This window comes from Molossus molossus, unplaced genomic scaffold, assembly GCF_014108415.1.
Source record: "Molossus molossus isolate mMolMol1 unplaced genomic scaffold, mMolMol1.p scaffold_m16_p_12, whole genome shotgun sequence".
Lineage (NCBI taxonomy): Eukaryota > Metazoa > Chordata > Mammalia > Chiroptera > Molossidae > Molossus > Molossus molossus.
Genome location: NW_023425347.1, coordinates 88955557 through 88974018, shown reverse-complemented (window position 1 = coordinate 88974018; position 18462 = coordinate 88955557). Strand labels below are relative to the sequence as shown.

The 18462-nt window shown below is 46.5% G+C and overlaps 1 protein-coding gene across 1 annotated transcript in view; it reads right to left on the bottom strand.

Annotated features, from left to right (window-relative positions):
- ASAP3 (ArfGAP with SH3 domain, ankyrin repeat and PH domain 3) overlaps window positions 1–8746 on the bottom strand; it is a 49278-nt gene extending 40532 nt beyond the window's left edge. The window contains exon 1 of the mRNA XM_036255888.1: window positions 8532–8746. Coding sequence (XP_036111781.1) covers window positions 8532–8660 — 129 coding nt within the window. The 5' untranslated portion in view covers window positions 8661–8746. The remainder of the gene's footprint in view (window positions 1–8531) is intronic.
- Window positions 8747–18462: the final 9716 nt, after the last annotated feature.

Below are 18462 nucleotides of genomic sequence, written 5' to 3'. Positions count from 1 at the left end.
TAACAGTGAAGATTCCCAGTCTCCAGGGGATGGTAGCAGTACAAGCTGTGACATTTAGTGTGTGGTAGCAGCATCCTTGCCAAACTGGCTCAGTGGAGTGATTTTGGCTGAGATCCTGCCTGATGCCTAACTCCAGTCTCCAGCTTCCCAGAAATTCTACTAACTGATGAATATCCCCTTTTAAAGAACTCTTTTTTTTCTAAATCAGCTCAGGTTGGTTTCTGTTATTTGCAATAAGAAGCCCAAGTAAGATACAGCTACTGAATTGGACTCTCTGGGAATGATGCCAGGTGATTCTTACACAGACTCTGAAACCTAGTATCTCAGTGCTGACAACTCTCAAATGTGTATCTCCAGCCCACTCCTTTGATCTCCAAACTCATATATACAAATGCCTTCTTGACATCTCTACTTGGATGTCTCAAAGGCCTATAAGATGTACAAACATAATTCTTGACTTTCCTCGAAACCTGTCCCTCTCCCAGATTCCCCTTCCTAAGAAGGGTAAATGGCACTCTCCCATTAGGAATTTGGGAACCATTCCCGATCACTTCTTACATGCACTCCATCAACAAATCTTGGTGTTACTATAGTCATGTGTCACTTAACAACAGGTATACATTCTGAGAAATGCAATGTTAGATGATTCTGTAGGGGTGCCGATCCCCACATCCCTGCACAGTCAAAAATCCACATATAACTTTTGACTCCCCCAAAACTTAACTACTAATAGCCTACTGCTGACTGGAAGCATTACTGATAACATAAGCAGTCAATTAACACATATTTTATATGTCATATATATTACATACTGTATTCTTATAATGAACTATGTTAGAAAAAATGTTATTACGTAAATCATAAGGAAGAAAAAGTACATTTACAGTATTTATTGAAAAAAATCCATATAAAAGTTCACTCACACAGTTCAAACTCGTGTTGTTTAAGGGACAACTGTACTTATAAAATACTTGTAGAATCTTAGAATCTGCCACTTCTCTCCTCCACCAATCATGGCCTTGTCCACACCACTATCATCTCTTCCATGAACTGCAACAGCCTCCTTGGGTCCTCTCCTGCCCCCTCCAATCTAGTCTCTACATAGCATCTGCTATGTCTTCCTAAAACATAAATGAGATCATGTTGCTTGCCTGATCCTTTTTAGTTTTCTTCTTTCATTTATTTATTTTTGCATTTATCTTCAGATAGAGTGAGAGGTGGTGGGGAGAGAGTGAGAGAGAGAAACATCAATGTGAGAGAGACACATCGACTGGTTGCCACCCACACCACCCCAACTAGGGCCGGGGACAAACTGCAATCGAGGTAGGTGCCCTTAGTGGGAACTGAACCCGGGACTCTCTGGTCCACAGGCCGACGCTCCAACCACTGAGCCAAACTGGTCAGGGCATTTTTTATTTAACCAATGTTTTCTGAGCACCTACTATGGTGCTATGGTAAACACTAGGGATACAATGGTAAGATATATTATATTCTCTTGGAAGTCAAATACTAATGAAAAACCAAATTTTAATAAAGGAATTATACAAATAAATGTAAAGTTTATCTATGATGTGTGCTGCAAAGGAGAGAGATACAGTGCTATTAGAGAGAACTAAACTAGAGTAAAAGTACAGACACAAGTTAGGAGGTCACATGGTGGTCCAGGGGAGAGATGATGGTGGCTTGGACTAGGGCAGAGATAGAGAGAAATGGGTAGAGATGCTTAGAATGTAAAACTGATGATCCTTGATGGTGAAGTGTGCATGTGGAAGTGGGAAACTTCAGGCTTGTGTAACAGGATAGTAGGAGGTACCACTCACTGAGAAGGAAACACTGGAAGGGCAGCCTGAGGGGCAGCCAAGAGTGTGGTTTTGGACATATTGAGACGTCTAAGTGAAAAAGCCAAATGAGCAGTTGGACGTGAGAGTCTGGGCTGGAGGAACAAATGTGAGTCATCTAAAGATGGAAGAGGGAAGCCATGGGTGTGGGTGAGATTGCCTGGGGAGAGAGACTAGCATGGAAGAGATGAGGACACCAGACCAAACCTCAACAAAGGTCTTGACCAGGAGGATGAGCCTTCATTGCCACTTATCACAATATACAATTACTGACTTATTTGTTTATTTGTTGACAACTTGTCTTACTCAGAAAACTGTAAGATCAATGGAGCAAAGACTGTATCTCTTTTAATGAGCTGTGTGTTACCCAGTGACTAATTCAGGGTCTGGCATGGAACAGTCCCTAGGCACTATGCTGGCTGCTGTGTCCCTTGGCAGGACCAGCCTCATCCACTCCAACATGATTGGGTCCACTGGTCCCTCCTGCCCAGCAAAAGCCCAAATGCCTAATTGGCATTAAAGGCCCTCCAAGTCGTGCTGTGTCCCCTGAGATCTCCAATCCATCTTTTTAATTCCCTTACACTTGAGCTTTCTTTTTGTTTTTTCCTTCACCCAAGGACATTTTCCATTGCTTTTTAGATAGAGTGGAAGGGAGGGAGGGAGAGAGAGAGAGAGAGAAACATTGATGTGAGAGAAGACACATTGATTAGTTGCCTCCCACATGACCCCAACCAGGACTGGGGATCGAACCTGCAACCCAGGCATGTGCTCTTGACTAGGAATCAAACCCACAACCCATTGGTCCATAGTCTGATGCTCTAACTGCTGAGCCAAACCAGCCAGGGCACAGCTGAGCTTTCCAAACTGGGGTTCATCTACACCTGGATAGCTAGGTGGACACAAAACAGGATGAGCACAGTGCCTCTCCTTGGATCCTAGGTTGTACCAAATAAAGAATTGCCATGTACATGTGGGGGGACTTTCTAGGCCCTGCCCCTCTTCTCTGAGAAGTGCACCCCTCCACAGTGTAGATCTCTGTGCCATGTTTACCCGATCAAGTCTCCATGACCTCTGTTGTTGAAAACAGGGTGGAGACCCAACTTCTGGAACCAATCCAGAACTGGGCCAGGCAATTAACCTCTCTGCCTAGAACTTGATGTAGCACACAAGACTGGCTTGATTAGCTTTATGTATTTATTTTCTTTATTAATATTAGAGAGAGAAGAAAGGAGAGGGAGAAAAAAACATCGATTGGCTGCCTTCTGTATGCCCCCACTGGGGATCGGGTCCACAACCTGGGTATGTGCCCTGATTGGGAATCGAACCAGTGACCTCTTGGTGCATGGGTCGATGCTCAATCACTGAGTCACACTGCCCGGGCTTGATTAGCTTTAGATGCTGGACCAGTGAGGTCACATGAATGTGGGGGCTAAAGGTGCCTGTCTTCTCCAGAAGGGGCCTGTGTGATGACTGTGATCAAAATCATTGTTCAGATATGCAGAAAGAAATAGAGGCAAGAGACAGAGAGGATGATTAAACAGCTGCCTTTGTTCCTATAGACTTCTCAGCCTCCACTGAGGCCCTGGGGAGTTTCCAGCCTCCAATGAGGCCCTGGTGAGGTTTACTTTTAGTGACTGCTCTTCAGTCCCATGAAGCACCTCTAATTCCTTAAAACAAATTCCCCTACAATGTAAACAAGCTTGAGAGGGTTTATGTTTCTTACAATCTCTGAGATGATGTAATTCTTATTATTTTTTGTAAAACTAATATAGACAAAGCAGAATGTAAAATTTACAATATTAAGAATTAAGGATGTGCCCAGCTGGTGTGGCTCAGTGGACTGAGCATCGTCCTATGGACTGAGAGATCCCAGTTCAATTCCCAGTCAGGGCACATGTCCTGGTTGCAGGCTCATTTCCCAGTAGGAAAGTGTATAGGACGAAGCTGATGGATGTTTCTCTCTCACATCGATGTTTCAATCTCTCTCTCCCTTCCTCTCTCTCTAAAAAATCAATAAAAACATATTTTTTTTAAAAAAGAGAGAATTAAAGATGAAATCCCACGCTGGCCAGTTTGGATCAGTGGTTAGAGCATAGGCCTGCGAACCTAAGGGCCACAGGGTTGATTCTGGTCAAGGGCGCCTGGGTTGCAGGTTCATCCCTGGCCCAGTCGGGTCATGCAGGAGGCAACCAATTGATGTGGTTCTCTCACATCGATGTTTCTCTCTCTCTCCCTCCCTTCCACTCTCCCTAAAAAAAAGGAAAAATATCTTTGGTACTAGGTTAGTGTGAGTGGTTTTCCTATGTTTATTGATAATTTAAGTTATTATGTGCTGTTTATATTTATTTATTTTCTCCCATTAGAGTTTTTGCTTTCTTCTCAATTAATTGATAATAAATATCATGCCTTTATGAATAATGTATAAACTAACTTAAAAAATAACTTTGGCATTTACCTTTAAAATATATATATATATCCTCAGGTAAGGATTAACAACAACAACAGACAATGAAATCCTTTCTGAACAAGATTCAAAAAGCAAAAGTTGGCCCTGGCCATGTAGCTCAGTTGGTTAGAGTCATCCAGATATGCCAAGGTTGTGGGTTTGATCCCAGGTCAGGACACACATAAGAATCAACCAATGAATGCATAAATAAGTGGAACAACAAATCAATGTTTCTCTTTCTCCCTTCCTCTCTCTGTAAAATCAATAAACTTAAAAAATAATAAAAAGGCAAAAGTCACAAAGGAAAAGATAAATTTGACTGCATTAAAATTTAAAACTGTGCATTATAAGACATGATACTAATTTAGGCAAATATTCCCCTTAACTATCTCCCCCTCCCAGATAATTTATTTTCTCTGAGCACACATATTGTGAAACATGCACATATCCATAGCAATTACCTCTGGGGAGACAAGGTCAGAGGTGACTTTAGACTTTTCAGTTATGCTATTTTAAATTTTAATTAAAAATTATTATGTCCTTTATGCAATTAAAATTTCACTGAATCTCTAATGTATATGAAACACAAGCTTTTGAAGATCTCCTGTTTGTGGTGGGTTGCTTCACTAGGAATTGAGTTCACTAGTAGTTTGAGATGCATGATATAACATAAATTCTCAGCACTGGTCAAAATGGCTTACTTGGTTCCTGAATATGTTCTCTTCCCACCAGTCTCAAAATTCACTCTTATCTTCTTCACTTAATGAAGTTCTTCCATCCTTCAATACCCATCTGGAAGCATCCCCTCATCCAGGAAGCACTCCCTGATTGTACCAGTCTTCACTGTTCTCTCCTTGCCTTACATTTTGTTGTTTTTGTGTTTGTTTGTTTTTTTTATTATTTTTTTTTATCCTCACCCGAGGACATTTTTCCATTTTTGTTCAGATAGAGCGGGAGGGAGAGAGAGGAAGAGAGAGAGAGAGAGAGAAACATCGGCGTGAAGGGACACATCGAGTGGCTGCCACCCTCACGACCAGCCAGGGCCGGGGACAAACTGCAACCGAGGTACGCGCCCTTAGCGGGAACCGAACCCGGGTCTCTCTGTACCGCAGGCCGACGCTCCAAACGCTGAGCCAAACCGGCCAGGGCTCTTTTTCTTTTTTTTGTTTATCTCCCTGCCCTACTTTACCGGCCTCTTATGGCACTGACTGTACCTTTCTCTGGGCACTCAGGACAGATTTCTAGGGTTCCTACTCATCTCCCTAAGATAAGCTACTTCTCCCCAAACAGTCAGCAAATGAGAGCGGCATCTTAATGTCCTTGGTGCCTAGCACAGAAATGGCACGCAGAACTGGCAGGCCTTAGGGTCAGACAGACCAACTATGTGACACAAGGCAACTTCCTTAACCTCCCTGGGCCCATTTTCACCTGTGCTATGGTGAATATCAATGAGATGATGGATGTAAAGGGGCCCAGAACAGGAAGGAGGTGGTTGACAGAATGATAATCTGTCTTAAGACTCCCTCACATTTGTAGTGTTTCACAATTAAAAACAAAAAACTTTAACAGAGGTAAGCAAGGAGCGATGATTAGACCCATTTTAAGGGTAAATTAACTGAAGTTCAGATAAGTTACATAGGGAGGACAAGCATTTGGGCTTTAGAAGGAAAGAGAACAGGACCAGGGATTTGAACATTTGGGTAGAAATGCCAATTCCTCCCATACCCAGCTGTGGGAGCTTGGACAATTTTCTTGCACTCTTGGGACATCAGTTTCCTCATCTCAGATAAGAGCCTTCCTAGGTGATCTCTATCTTAAAGGGTGCTTCAGCACTGATATTCTAGTTTCCTGTGACCTGCCCAGGGTCTTTCCCAGAAGTACTGCAAAAAAAGGCTGCAAGTCCCAGGACAGAGACCCTAGTTCCTCCCTAGTTCCAGCTGGAACTGGAAGACTTGACTTATGAATCAGTTGTGCCCTGGCTGATGTGGCTCAGTTGGAGCACAGTACCGTACATTGAAAGGTCACGGGTTCGATTCCCAGTCAGGGCACATATCTAGGTTGCAGGTTCAATCCCCCATCAGGGTGTGCAACCAATTGATGTCTCTCTCTCTCACATTAATGTTTTTCTCTCTCTTCCTCTCCCTGCTTCTCTCTCTAAAATCAATAACATATCATTGGGTGAGGATTAAAAAAAAGAATCAGTTGCATTTTGATTCAGCCAAATTCACACCCTTTCAAGCCAGGGGGTGGGTCAGTCATGTCCAGAAAAGGGGAGAGGGAATGCCAGCTTCAAACTACATGTAAATATAAACATGAATGCAAAACCAAACAGGAAACCTCCAGAAAGTTCAATCCAAAGGTCAGATTCTGACTGTTTGGGCAGTGAAACACTGAAGAGAAAAGCTGTTTGGGTGCCACAGGCTTTCTGCTGTAAAAATGAACCTTGCGTGCAACAAATCAGTCCCAAAGGCAAATGGGACCAGGTTTTGTCGGGGCCTGGATTGGGGCAAAGCTGAGCCCTGACCAGAGCCTGCTTTGGCCTCTAGACCCATTCCAAGGGCTCCCCCATCCCCTCCAGGCACACACAAGTGCTTACACACACCAAGCCAGGCAAGGCCAGATGCACAGGCATAAATGGGCATTTCTGTCCCTGGAGAAGGTTCATAGTACATCCCCTTCTCCTGCTCTGGCTCTGACCTAACATTTTAATGAACAACCCAGAGAGGACAGCCCTAAGGGTGCCGAAGGCACTGAATCCTTTCAGGTCATGAAAGACTGACTATAAGAGAAACCTCAGTGAACTCCCTCCTAAGGATGAGGTTCTGTGGCAGTTTCCCTGTGAGCCTCCCAGTAAAATACAATTCATAGTCATAGGTGGTGGACTCCAAGAAACTGGTTCTGCCCAAGGAAGGCCAAAGATCATTGGCTTCTTCTTATTTGAATTAAAACATGTACCCCTACTATGTGCAAAGCACTAGGCTGGCTCTGTGACAGAAATGAACAAAAGAGATCCAGTCATTGTCTAAAGAGGTCTGTCAATTAACCTGATCATCATTCCATTTATCAATATGCATGCTTTACATACATACATTGCCTCATGTAATACCATAGTCCTGTAAGGTAAATATTATTAGCTCCATTTTACAGATGCCAAAAGTAGAGCGCAAACAAATCAGGTCACAATACCCAAGCTCACACAACTGCCAGACACTGCAGGGTCAGAATTTGAACACAGTTTGCCTCCCCTGAAGCTCTTTTCCACAATCTTCTATCATCCCACTGCAAAGTGACAGACACAGACCCTGAGAAGGGGCTTCAGACTGCCAAAGGAGAGAAGGAAAAGAAATTTCCCAAGACACTGATCCAGGGTATTATGAACTACTGAGTGTTGTATCAGCAACACAGTAGGTGCTCAAAACTCTTATGGTGAAGGATGGAAGGTGAGAGCAAAGGCTGAGGTCCAACTGTCACCCAAATTCAGGACATCCTCTGAAAGGGAGCGGCAAAAACACATTATTCTCTGTTGGCCCAAAGCTACAGGGTGTCTGCCCTAGAATATTCCCTGCAGGAGAGGCCTGGTAAAGTGCAGCCGGTCAGAAAAGAGCAATGAACTCCAAAGAGTAGGAGAATGGGGTGGGGCAGCCTGCAAGGGTGAAAGAAAAGGCCTGGGACTCGTTGCTGGGAAAGACAAAGAGGAGAGGGGAGGGGGGAGGAGACTAGAAACTTGCCAACAGCCTGGCCAAGGTGAACCCCGGCTCCTGGCGCCTTCTCATTCGCATTCATTCCACAAACACCGGCCAGATCTCGGAGCCAGCAGCCAGGGGGAGGGGGCCTCCCTGCAGCCTGGGAGAAGTAAGTTCTTGACTGAAGCGGGAACGCCTGCTTCCCAGAAGGGGAGTGACTTGGGGGCCAAACTTGTGGGGCTCCGAGCATGAAAACCCAAACAGATGCAGTGAGGAGCTAAGCAAACACATGCGATAGTGCAGGTCACCAAGAAAGAGCATTGAGGGTATGTCCCCCGACCTGTGAAGTCTGTCATCGAGGTGACCTCGAGGCCCCCACAAACGGTCCCTTCAGCCCTCCCAAAGGCCTCGACGGTGAGGACGCGGACGTTTGAGATGCACTCGGTTCTCACAGATTTAGGGAGGGAGCAGGTTTCTGGGGAGCGGCGAGGGCCGGTCACACCTGTGCACATCAAGGCGAGGCCCTGCCGGGATCCCCGACCCTTCCCGCCTCGACCCCCTCACCTCCTCCCGAGCCAGTGCCGCCCCCCGGCACCGGGGCATCTTGGCGGCGAAGGCTGCGGCGCCGGCCGGGGAGCTGAGGTCCTCCATTGTGATGGCCAGGAACTCCGCGACGCTAAGCTGCTCGGGCATGGTGGGCGCGGGGCGGGGGCTCCTGGGCTGTGAGAGCCGGGCGCGGGGCGCGGGGCGCGCTCGCTACACAGCGTCGGGCTGGCCTCACAGCTCTCCGAGGGCTCCGTCAGGGCCTCCGCGCCCCGCCCCCTCCGCGCGCCCCGCCCCCGACCGCCTTCCCAGCGTCCCGCCCAATCCCCTCCCGTCCCGGAGCCCCGCGCTTCCCGACTCGGTCCTCTTCTCGGTCCCGCCCCGGCCTTCCAGACTCCCAGCTTAACCTGGACAGCCGTCGAAGCACCTCTCCGAACTACTCGGCCCCGCCCCCTGGCCTCCCAGCCCGAGAGCTCCGCCTCTGGCTACTGCCCCGCCCCCGGCCTCTCACTGGGCTCCTCGGACCCGCCCCTTGCCTCGCTGCCCCGCCCCCGGCCTCCCGCGAAGCCCCTCCGGTCACCCGCCGCCTTCTCGGCGCCTACAGGTTCCGCTCCCTTTTTCCCGCTCCCTGGTTCCCTCCCTCCCACCCGCCTCCCTTCGTTCCCAGTCCCCATGACCTTGCCCCTTCAGCCTCACGACCACCCCCTAGCCCTGCAGGTCTCCGTGCCCAGCTCCACCCGGAATCACTCCACCTCTCCCTTGCTCCCCGCACCCAGCTGACTGCCTCCGGTTTTGCTCGCCTCTGGGGCCGCCCACCCACCCCTTGGCTCCACTTTCCCACCCGCTTGGCTCCACCCTCCCACCCCTTGGCTCCACCCTCCCACCCCTTGGCTCCACCCTCCCACCCCTTGGCTCCACCCTCCCAACACTCCTTGGCTCCACCCCCAGCCACGTGCCCCGCCTCCCGGGTCGTGTAGCTCGATGCCCCTGGGTAACTGTGATTTGAGAAAAATTACATCCCTTCTTGGAACCTGTTTCCTTCCCTGCGAAATGGGAAGTCTGACGCCCACTCTGTTACGATGTTGTGAGGAAAGAATCTAACACGTGCGTGTACCCAATAGGTGCTCAGTAACCCTCTCCTTTTTACCTGGTCTTCTCACCCACACCCTTTTGTCTTCCTGGGATTAGTCTGGTGCCTTTCCCCACTCCACCCTGCTCACCATCCCTACCAGGCTAAAGACTGCCACTCCTCTCCACGCACTAACTTCTTCCTCTTGGCAACTACCTATATCTTAGAGTGGGTGACAGATGGGGTTCAGAATAGAAATCTACTTTGATTTAGTTCTGGACCCTGAGGCCCTCTGGAAAAGATTCCTTCAGGTAAAAAGTGTCAGGGAAGCACGTAAGTGAAGAACATTAGTTTTGGATTGTGATATCTAAGTTCCAATCTGGTGCTGCTGTTGACCAGCTCTGTGCAGCAGGGGAAATTGCTTGCTTCTCAAACACTGAATTTCTTCCTCTTAAAATGGCTTAATGGCATTTTACCCCATAAGGTGATTGAATTATATACTTTGTGTAGAAAAGGAAAACTTGAAAAGATGTACACTAAAATATTACCATCTGAGGATATTATGAGTAATTTTTTTTTTTTTTTGGCTAATTTGTGTATCTTAACTTTTCTGTAAGGAACATATACTACTTGTGTAATAGAATTAAAAGTTGAAAAAAATGATCCTGGCCAATTTGGTTCAGAGGGTTAGAGCGTCAGCCCACAGACCAAAGGGTCACAGGTTTGATTCCCAGTCAAGGGCACATACCTGGGTTGTAGTTTCCATACCTGGCCTTGATCTCACATCGATGTATCTCTCTCTCTCTCTCTCTCTCTCTCTCCCCCCCCCTCCTTTCCACTCTAAAAATCAATGGAAAAATATTCTCGAGTGAGGATTAACAGCAACAACAAAAAAGTTGAAAAAATATGTACAATCTAGCAGAGGCGATAGCACAAATGTGCTGTGAAATACAACTCTGTTTCACCCCTCAGGCACCTTTCAACACACTCCAGTCTGTTTTCAGACCCAAATACCCAGTTATTTCAAGGTCAACTGGGATTTCCTCCTTTGTGTGTGTGTGTGTGAGGAGATCCTCATTTGAGGATATTTTTCCATTGATTTTAGAGAGAGTGGAAGGGAGGGAAAGAGGGAGAGAAAGAGAAACATTGATGTGAGAGAGACATATCAATTAGTTGCCACCCGAACAACCCGGACCCTGACCCGGACCAGGGATCAAACCCAGGTACGTGCCCTTGACCAGGAATCGAACCTGAAACCCTTCAGTCTGTGGGCTGACTCTCTAATGGCTGAGCCAAACCAGCCAAGACTAGGATCTCCTCTTAAAATGCAACAGGTGCCCTGGCCGGTTTCTCAGTGGTTAGAGCATCGGCCTACGGTCCAGAGAGACCCAGGTTCGGTTCCCGCTAAGGGCACATACCTCGGTTGCAGTTTGTCCCTGGCACTGGTTGGTCTTGCGGGTGGCAACCACTCGATGTGTCGCTTTCACATTGATGTTTCTCTCTCTCTCTCTTCCTCTCTCCCTCCCACTCAATCTGAACAAAAAAATGTCCTTGGGTGAGAATAAAAAAAAAAATGCAACAGGTACTTAACTTCTCTTGCTTGACTTCTAGGAGCATTTGGCACTGTTAACCACTCCCTCCTTGAAACACACTTTCCTTTGAATTCTGGGACAACATTTTCCTTGGTGATCCTCCTTCCTCTCTGACTGCTCCTCCTCAGAGGTGTTCTAAGATGTTCTTCCTTTGCATGTATCCTAAATGCTGGAGTCATTGGGAGCCATCGGCTGGACCCTTTTCTTTCTCATTCTACCCAGGCTTCTTGGACACCTTCATCCAACACCACCAGATTCCTTTACACCATTAATGTTGATGTTTTCTGTGTTAGTTTCTTATTGCTGCTGGAACAAATTACCACGAACTTGGTGGCTTAAAACAACACACATTTATTCTCTTACATTTTGGTCCTGGAGGTCAGCAGTCTGAAACGCATTTCACAGCACTGAAATCAAGGTATCAGCAGGGTCGCACTCCCTCCAGAGGCTCTAGGGGAGCATCCGTTTCCTTAACCTTTTCCAGCTCCTAGAACTGCATACCTTGCATTCTTTGGCTCATAGCCAACTTCCTCTATCTGCAAGGTCATCTTGTGCTTGCAAAGGCATCATTTTGCCTTCCTTTCTGTGGTCAAATCTCCCTCAGCCTCCGTTTTATAAGCACATTTGTTATTACATTTAGGGTCCATTTGGATAATCCAGGATAATCTCCTTATCTCAAGATCCTTAAATGAATCACATCTGCAAAATTCCACAACTTGAAATAATAATGAAAATAATAACAGTTATCAGATTTACTTTGTGTAGTTACTCTTCTAAACCCATTACGTGCAATAACTCATTGAATTCTCTCAAAGATAGGTACTATTATTAGCTCCATTTTACAGAATAGAAAACTAAGACAGGGACCTGTAAGGCACTTGCCCAAGGTTACTAGCAAGTGATTGATGGAACCAGGAGACAACACAGGCAATTTGGCTGTGAACCGGTGCCCAGTGCCTGGGCTTCTATTTCCCTTGGCCTGGGTGAAAACTGACCCAAGCCAGGGAGGAACACTGAAAAGTTCCTCTTCACTGACTTCCTCATTTGTGGGGGAGAATCTCCAGGGTCCTCTAACTCTCTGCCCCTGCTCCAGCCAGGAAAGACCTCCAGCACCTTTGGCTGAAGCCCATCCAGGCAACTTCCAGTGGAGGATGTCATGGGTGGTCTAAAGTCTTTTCTCAAGCCTAGTGGAGACAAGCTTTGGAGACAGTTCTGGCTTTCAATGCTGGCTATGCTACTTATTAGCTTGGACAAGCCTCAGTTTCCCTATATGGAAAATGGAGATAATATGCCTGTCTCATGGGGCTATTGTGAAGATTAAAGTACTTAACACTGTAAGCACTCAGAAAATGGTGACTGATGTTGTTATTTGTCTTTTTTTTTTTTTAATGCTCACCAGAGGACATTTTTGCATTTATCTTCAGATAGAGCGGGAGGGGGGGAGAGAGAGAGAGAGAGAGAAGGAAACATCGAAGTGAGAGGGACACATTGACTGGTTGCCACCCACACGACCCCAACCAGGGCCGGGGAAAAACTGCAACCAAGGTACGTGCCCTTAGCGGGAACCGAACCCGGAACTCTCTGGTCCGGGGGCCAACACTCTAACCGCTGAGCAAAACCAGCCAGGGCTTTATTTGTCTTTGATTGAAGAAAAAAAACCTCGAAGTTTTCTGGAGGTCTGTCTTATAGCTCTGAGGTCAGAAGTCTGAAATGGGCTATAAAGGCTGTGATTTTAGGGCTAAAATCAAGGTGTTGGCAGGGCTGTGTTCCTTCAAAGCAAAGAATCCGTTTCCTTGCCTTTCAAGCTTCTAGTAGTTGTCTGCCTTCCTGGCTTGTGACCCCTTCCTCCATCTTCAAAGCCAGCAGTGTAGCATCTTGAAATCTCTTCCTGACTCTGACACTGACTCTCCTTCCTCTTTCACTTATAAGGACCCTTGTAATTACACTGGGCCCACCTGGATAATCCAGGATCTCCCATCTCAAGATCAGCTGACTGGAGCCTTAAATCCATCTGCAATCCTAATTTCCCCTTGCCATGTGACATAACATATTCACAGGCTCTAGGGATTAGAACATTCTGCCCACCATAGTGGGTAAGTAAGAAAACGCTGTTGTTAGGCAGTGACATACTTAGACTTTGAGCTATGAGCTTACCTGTGCTCAAAAACCTACCATGGTTCCCCACTGCCTTCAGGATAAGGCCACGACCTCTCAGCCTGGCAGGCAAGGCCTTTCACGAAGGCCTTTTATGAACAGGCACTTTCTGGCCTCCTGGCCTCTGCTTTACCTGAAAGGCTTTTTCTTCCACTTTTTAAAGTCCTTCCATTCATTGTGGCCAAGTTCAGATGTCATCTCTTTCATGAAGCCTCTTTAGAACCCTCAGAATGACTCTCCCTCCTTTGGCACTACTATAAAATGTCTTCACTGGATTTATTTGTGTATGTTCTGTTTTGAGTTGGTCCCCATGTGACTGTGGCCAGCTGAAGCACAGGGCCTACTATAGATCTATGGTTCTCACACTTTGAGGACCATAGGCACAGAAGTCAAGGTATTGGAATGAGGTTGGACTTGGGTTCAAATCTCAACTCTGCCTCCCATTGTGTGACTTGGGATACAGCCTTGCCCTCTCTGAGCTGCCTTCACCCCTCCCCCACATTAGGTTGACTAAGGAGTAACAGGCTCAGGACAGTACTGTGTATCTTTTTTTTTTTTTAATCCTCACTCGAGGACATTTTTCCATTTTTTGTTCAGATAGAGTAGGAGGGAGAGAAAGGAAGAGAGAGAGAGAAACATCGATGTGAAAGGGACACATCGAGTGGCTGCCACCCGCACAACCCAAGCAAGGCCGGGGACAAACTGCAACCAAGATACGTGCCTTTAGCGGGAACCGAACCCGGGTCTCTCTGGACCGCAGGTTGATGCTCTAACCGCTGAGCCAAACCGGCCAGGGTGTGCTGTGTATCTTGATGGTGCTGAATAATGGCCTCATTGCTCTACCTCTATAATTTCCCTCTCCCCAAGTTTGGACCTTTTAGTGGGTGCTCAATAAAAATCTTGTGAATTGCCCGGCCGGTGTGGCTCAGTGGTTGAGCATTGACCCATGCATTAGGAAGTCGCCAGTTCGATTCCTGGTCAGGGCACATGCCCAGGTTGTGGGCCCAATCCCCAGTGGGGGGGCATGCGGGAGGTGGCCAGTGGATGTTTTCTCTCATTGATGTCTCTCTAAAAATCAATAAAGAAAAAATAAACCAACAAAACAAAACAAAAACTTGTGAATTGGTTTTAGGGAAAACTACTGACTTGGACCCTGATGAAAAATGCTGGCAAAATGAGAACTAAAATTGCCAAACTGGGTATGTTAGGGTGAAAGGAATGCTAGTTACCTTCACACTGGTGAGCATTTTTCTTCTATGCCTCATGACCACACAGTACAATAACAATCATGTGTATCATCACAATGGACAGCAGATCAACTATGTCGTGAGTTCATGGTTATTTATCCAACAAATGTTTCCCCAGCACCTCCAAGGAGCTTGCCTAGAGCCAACTGGCACTGCCTGGTGAAGACTCCCTGGGGCTGGGACATTGCCTTCAGACTTCCCTTAGGGCACCAAACACACACGCACACTCACATATGTAAACACACACACACACACACACACACACACACAGACATAACGCTTCCTTTGCTGATCCTGGAGTATGGTGTCTTCTCATAATTTACATTTACAGAAAATAAATCATGCTCTTCATGGGTAAAGGGCTGTGTCTTTGTTCCACCCATATCTAGCATTGTATACACAAAGGAAATGTCCAAGGTCAGAATGGAACCCCTTTAATGCCAATTAGGAGTCTGGGCCACAGGGTAGTTAAGACCATGAGTCTTGGAGTTTGGCTGGTCCAATTCCAGTCCTGTTCCATCACCAGTGCTGGGACTAGGATGAGGCAGGTGAGGCGCCTCTCACCCTACTGCCTCACCACTTCCAGCTGTGTGACCTTAGGAAAGTAACTTCACCTCTCTGAGCCTCACTGAGAACAATATCTATTCAATAAGGATTTTTATTCAATAAGGTTTTTTTTTTTAATCCTCACCCGAGGCCTTTTTTACATTTATCTTCAGATAGAGCAGGAGGGAGAGAGAGGGGAAGAGAGAGAGATAGAAACATGGACATGAGAGAGACACATGGACTGGTTGCCACCCATGCAGGGCCGGGGATAAATTGCAACCTAGGTACCTGCCCTTAGGGGGAACCAAACCCCGGTCTCTCTGGACTGCGGGACGACACTTTAACCGCTGAGCAAAACCGGCCAGGGCTCAATAAGATTTTTGGGAGATTAAAGAAAATCAAACCTGGTCTTTAATGATCCTTAACAGTCTCAATACAGTGTCGTTTCCCCCCTCCCCTCCCAATTTCAGCATTTATCAGAGTGGCCACCAGAGGGCAGCGGTCTCTATGCTGGGAAAATAATCTGCTTGGTGATCAGTGATCCCTTTGAAGGAACACACACACTGTGCGTGTGCGTGTGCGCGCGAGGGGGGTGGGGGTGGGGGATGGCCTTGGCCTTGAATGGGTCAACACAGCAACCGGCCAGCAGATACACTGGGCATCCTATCCTGCTGGTTATGTTCCCACTCTCCGCTATGGTCACTTGAGGATTGGCACGAGCCTGAGACCTGTGAATTGGAATTTACTGGGACACTCTATCCTATATATTCTAACTATGAAACAATCTGGCCTTTTCCAGAGTGGTTTGTTCTGCCTGCTGCACAGCCTTCTCCCTCTCTTTCCTCTGGCAAATGTCTCCTTCAGGTCTATCCCCAATGGGACCTCTCTGAGTTCATTCTTCCATAGAAGGAGTCCATCTGGGCTTCCACAGCACCCTATTCTTTCCTTAATGGTAGCATTTATAACACATCATTAAATCGCTTGTTTAGGTGCAGTTTAACTACAGGTTAAGAGTAGGGACTCTTGCCCAGCCGATGTGGCTCAGTGGATTGAGCGTCGACCCATGGACTGAGAGTCGTCCCATGGACTGAGAGGTTCTCGTTCAATTCCTGGTGAAGGCACAAGCCTGAGTTGTGGGCTCGATCCCTGGTGGTGGGTGTGCGTGCAGAAAGCAGCCCATCAATATTTCTCTCTCACATTGATGTTGCTATCTTCCTCTAAAAAAAAAATCCAAACATATTTTAAAAAAGAAAGGAGTAGGGACTCTTGGGGACCCAGAGCCTGGGCTCTGTCACTTACTTATAACCATGTGTACATTACCTAAACTCTGAGTCTCACTTTCTTCATTTGTAAAAATGGGGCTAATAACAATATCCAGCTCATAGGATTTTCCCCAAAATAAATGTGGTTTTCATCCTTTATTCTACTGATTTGGTGTATTGCATTAACTGATTTTCAGATTTTAGACCAACCTTGCGTTCCTGGGATAAATCCCTTGGTGCCTAATTTGTTTTATTTTTGTGGCTGGATTTGTTTTGCTAGTGTTTTGTTGAGAATGCATTTCTATGCAGAAGAGCCATTATGCCCATTTACTTCATCTCATTCCTACATCTAATCTCAGGCAACCACTAACTTATTTTGTCTATAGATTTGCCTTTTCTGGATTTTTCATACAAATGGAATGTATGTTATCTTTAGGGACTAGCTTCTTTCACTTATATTGTTTCGAGCATCCATATTGTACCCTTTTATGGCTGGATAGTATTCCACTGCATGAATCTAACATTTGGCTCTGTTCACTAGTTAGTGGATATATAGCTGTTTCCACTTTGGGGCTATTATGAATAACGCTGCTATGACCATTCATGTGCAAGTCTTGTCTTTGCATGGGCATGCTTTTATTGCTCTTGAGTAGACACCTAGGAGTGGAATTACTGGGTCCTATGGTAGTTTTGTTTATCTTCTTGAGGAACTGCCAAACTGTTTTCCAAAATCGCTATATCATTTTACATTCCACCAGCAAAGTGTGAGAGCTACCTGGGAACATATTTAAAATAGAGTTTCCTGTCCTGGCCGGTTTGGCTCAGTGATTAGAGTGTCGACCCTCAGACCAGAGTCACGGGTTTGATTCTGGTCAAGGGTACATACTTTGGTTGCAGTTTGGTCCCCTGCCCTGGTTGGGGTTGTGCAGGAGGTAACTAGTCGATGTGTGTCTCTCACATCAGTGTTTCTCGCTCTTTCTCTACCCCACCCTCCCACTCTATCTGAAAAATAAATGGAAAAATATCCTCAGGTGAGGATTTATATTTTTAAAAAATAGAGTTTCCTCATCTATAAAGTGGCAATAATAGTACTGATTTCATAAAGTGAATATTAAATGAGATTGTGTTTTGGACTCAGCACAGTACTGGGCCCAGACATTCATAAAGACTTAACAAATGGCCCTGGCCAGTTTGGCTCAGTGGTTAGAGTTGGCCTATGGACCAAAGGGTCGCAGGTACAATTCCGGTCAATGGCATGTACCTGGGTGGCAGGTTCAATCCCCAACCCCGGTCAGGGTCATGCAGGAGGCAACCAATTGAAGTGTCCATTCTAAGTCAATGAAAAAATGTCTTCAAGTGAGGACTAACAACAACAAAAAGAGACTTAATAAATGGCATCTTTTAATTTCCCTTGTCTATACTAATGTCCTAAATTAGACCTTGCTTTGCTTACCTGGGATTGTCTTCATGCCTTACATGTAAACTGACTTCTTGGTGTCAAGTTCCAGACCCTATGGTCTAACAGGACCTTGTCCCCTCATCCCACTGCCCTCAGGGTCTGTGTCAACCTCTTTGACTCAGTGCGCTTTCCTAGGGCAAGAGCTCCAAGCGAGCAGCATTGGGCAGCGAGCAGTGCCGTGTAATGCCCACCTACGTCTGCTGGACCACAGGACAGAACATACTGACTACTCTGTTTGGAAGGGCTCTTGTCCCCTACATGTCCAACTCCAGGCTACTCCTGTAGTTTGGACATCACCTCCTCTAGGAAGCCTTCCCTGTTGACCCCTCAACTCCTATAATGTATATTACTGCAACTGTCACATCATTTGTAATGATTTTTTTTTTATTATTATTAACTTTAGAGAGAGACAGAGAGGAGAAAGAAAACATCGATGAGAGAGAACATCGATTGGCTGCCTTCTGCATTCTCCCCACTGGGGATTTGGCCCACCGTCTGGGCATGTACCCTGACTGGGAATTGAACCGGCGATCTCTTGGTGCATGGGTCGACATTCAACCACTGAGCCACACCGGCCAGGCTGTACTGATATTTTTATGTGTCTGTGTCTTGTGAGCATCCCG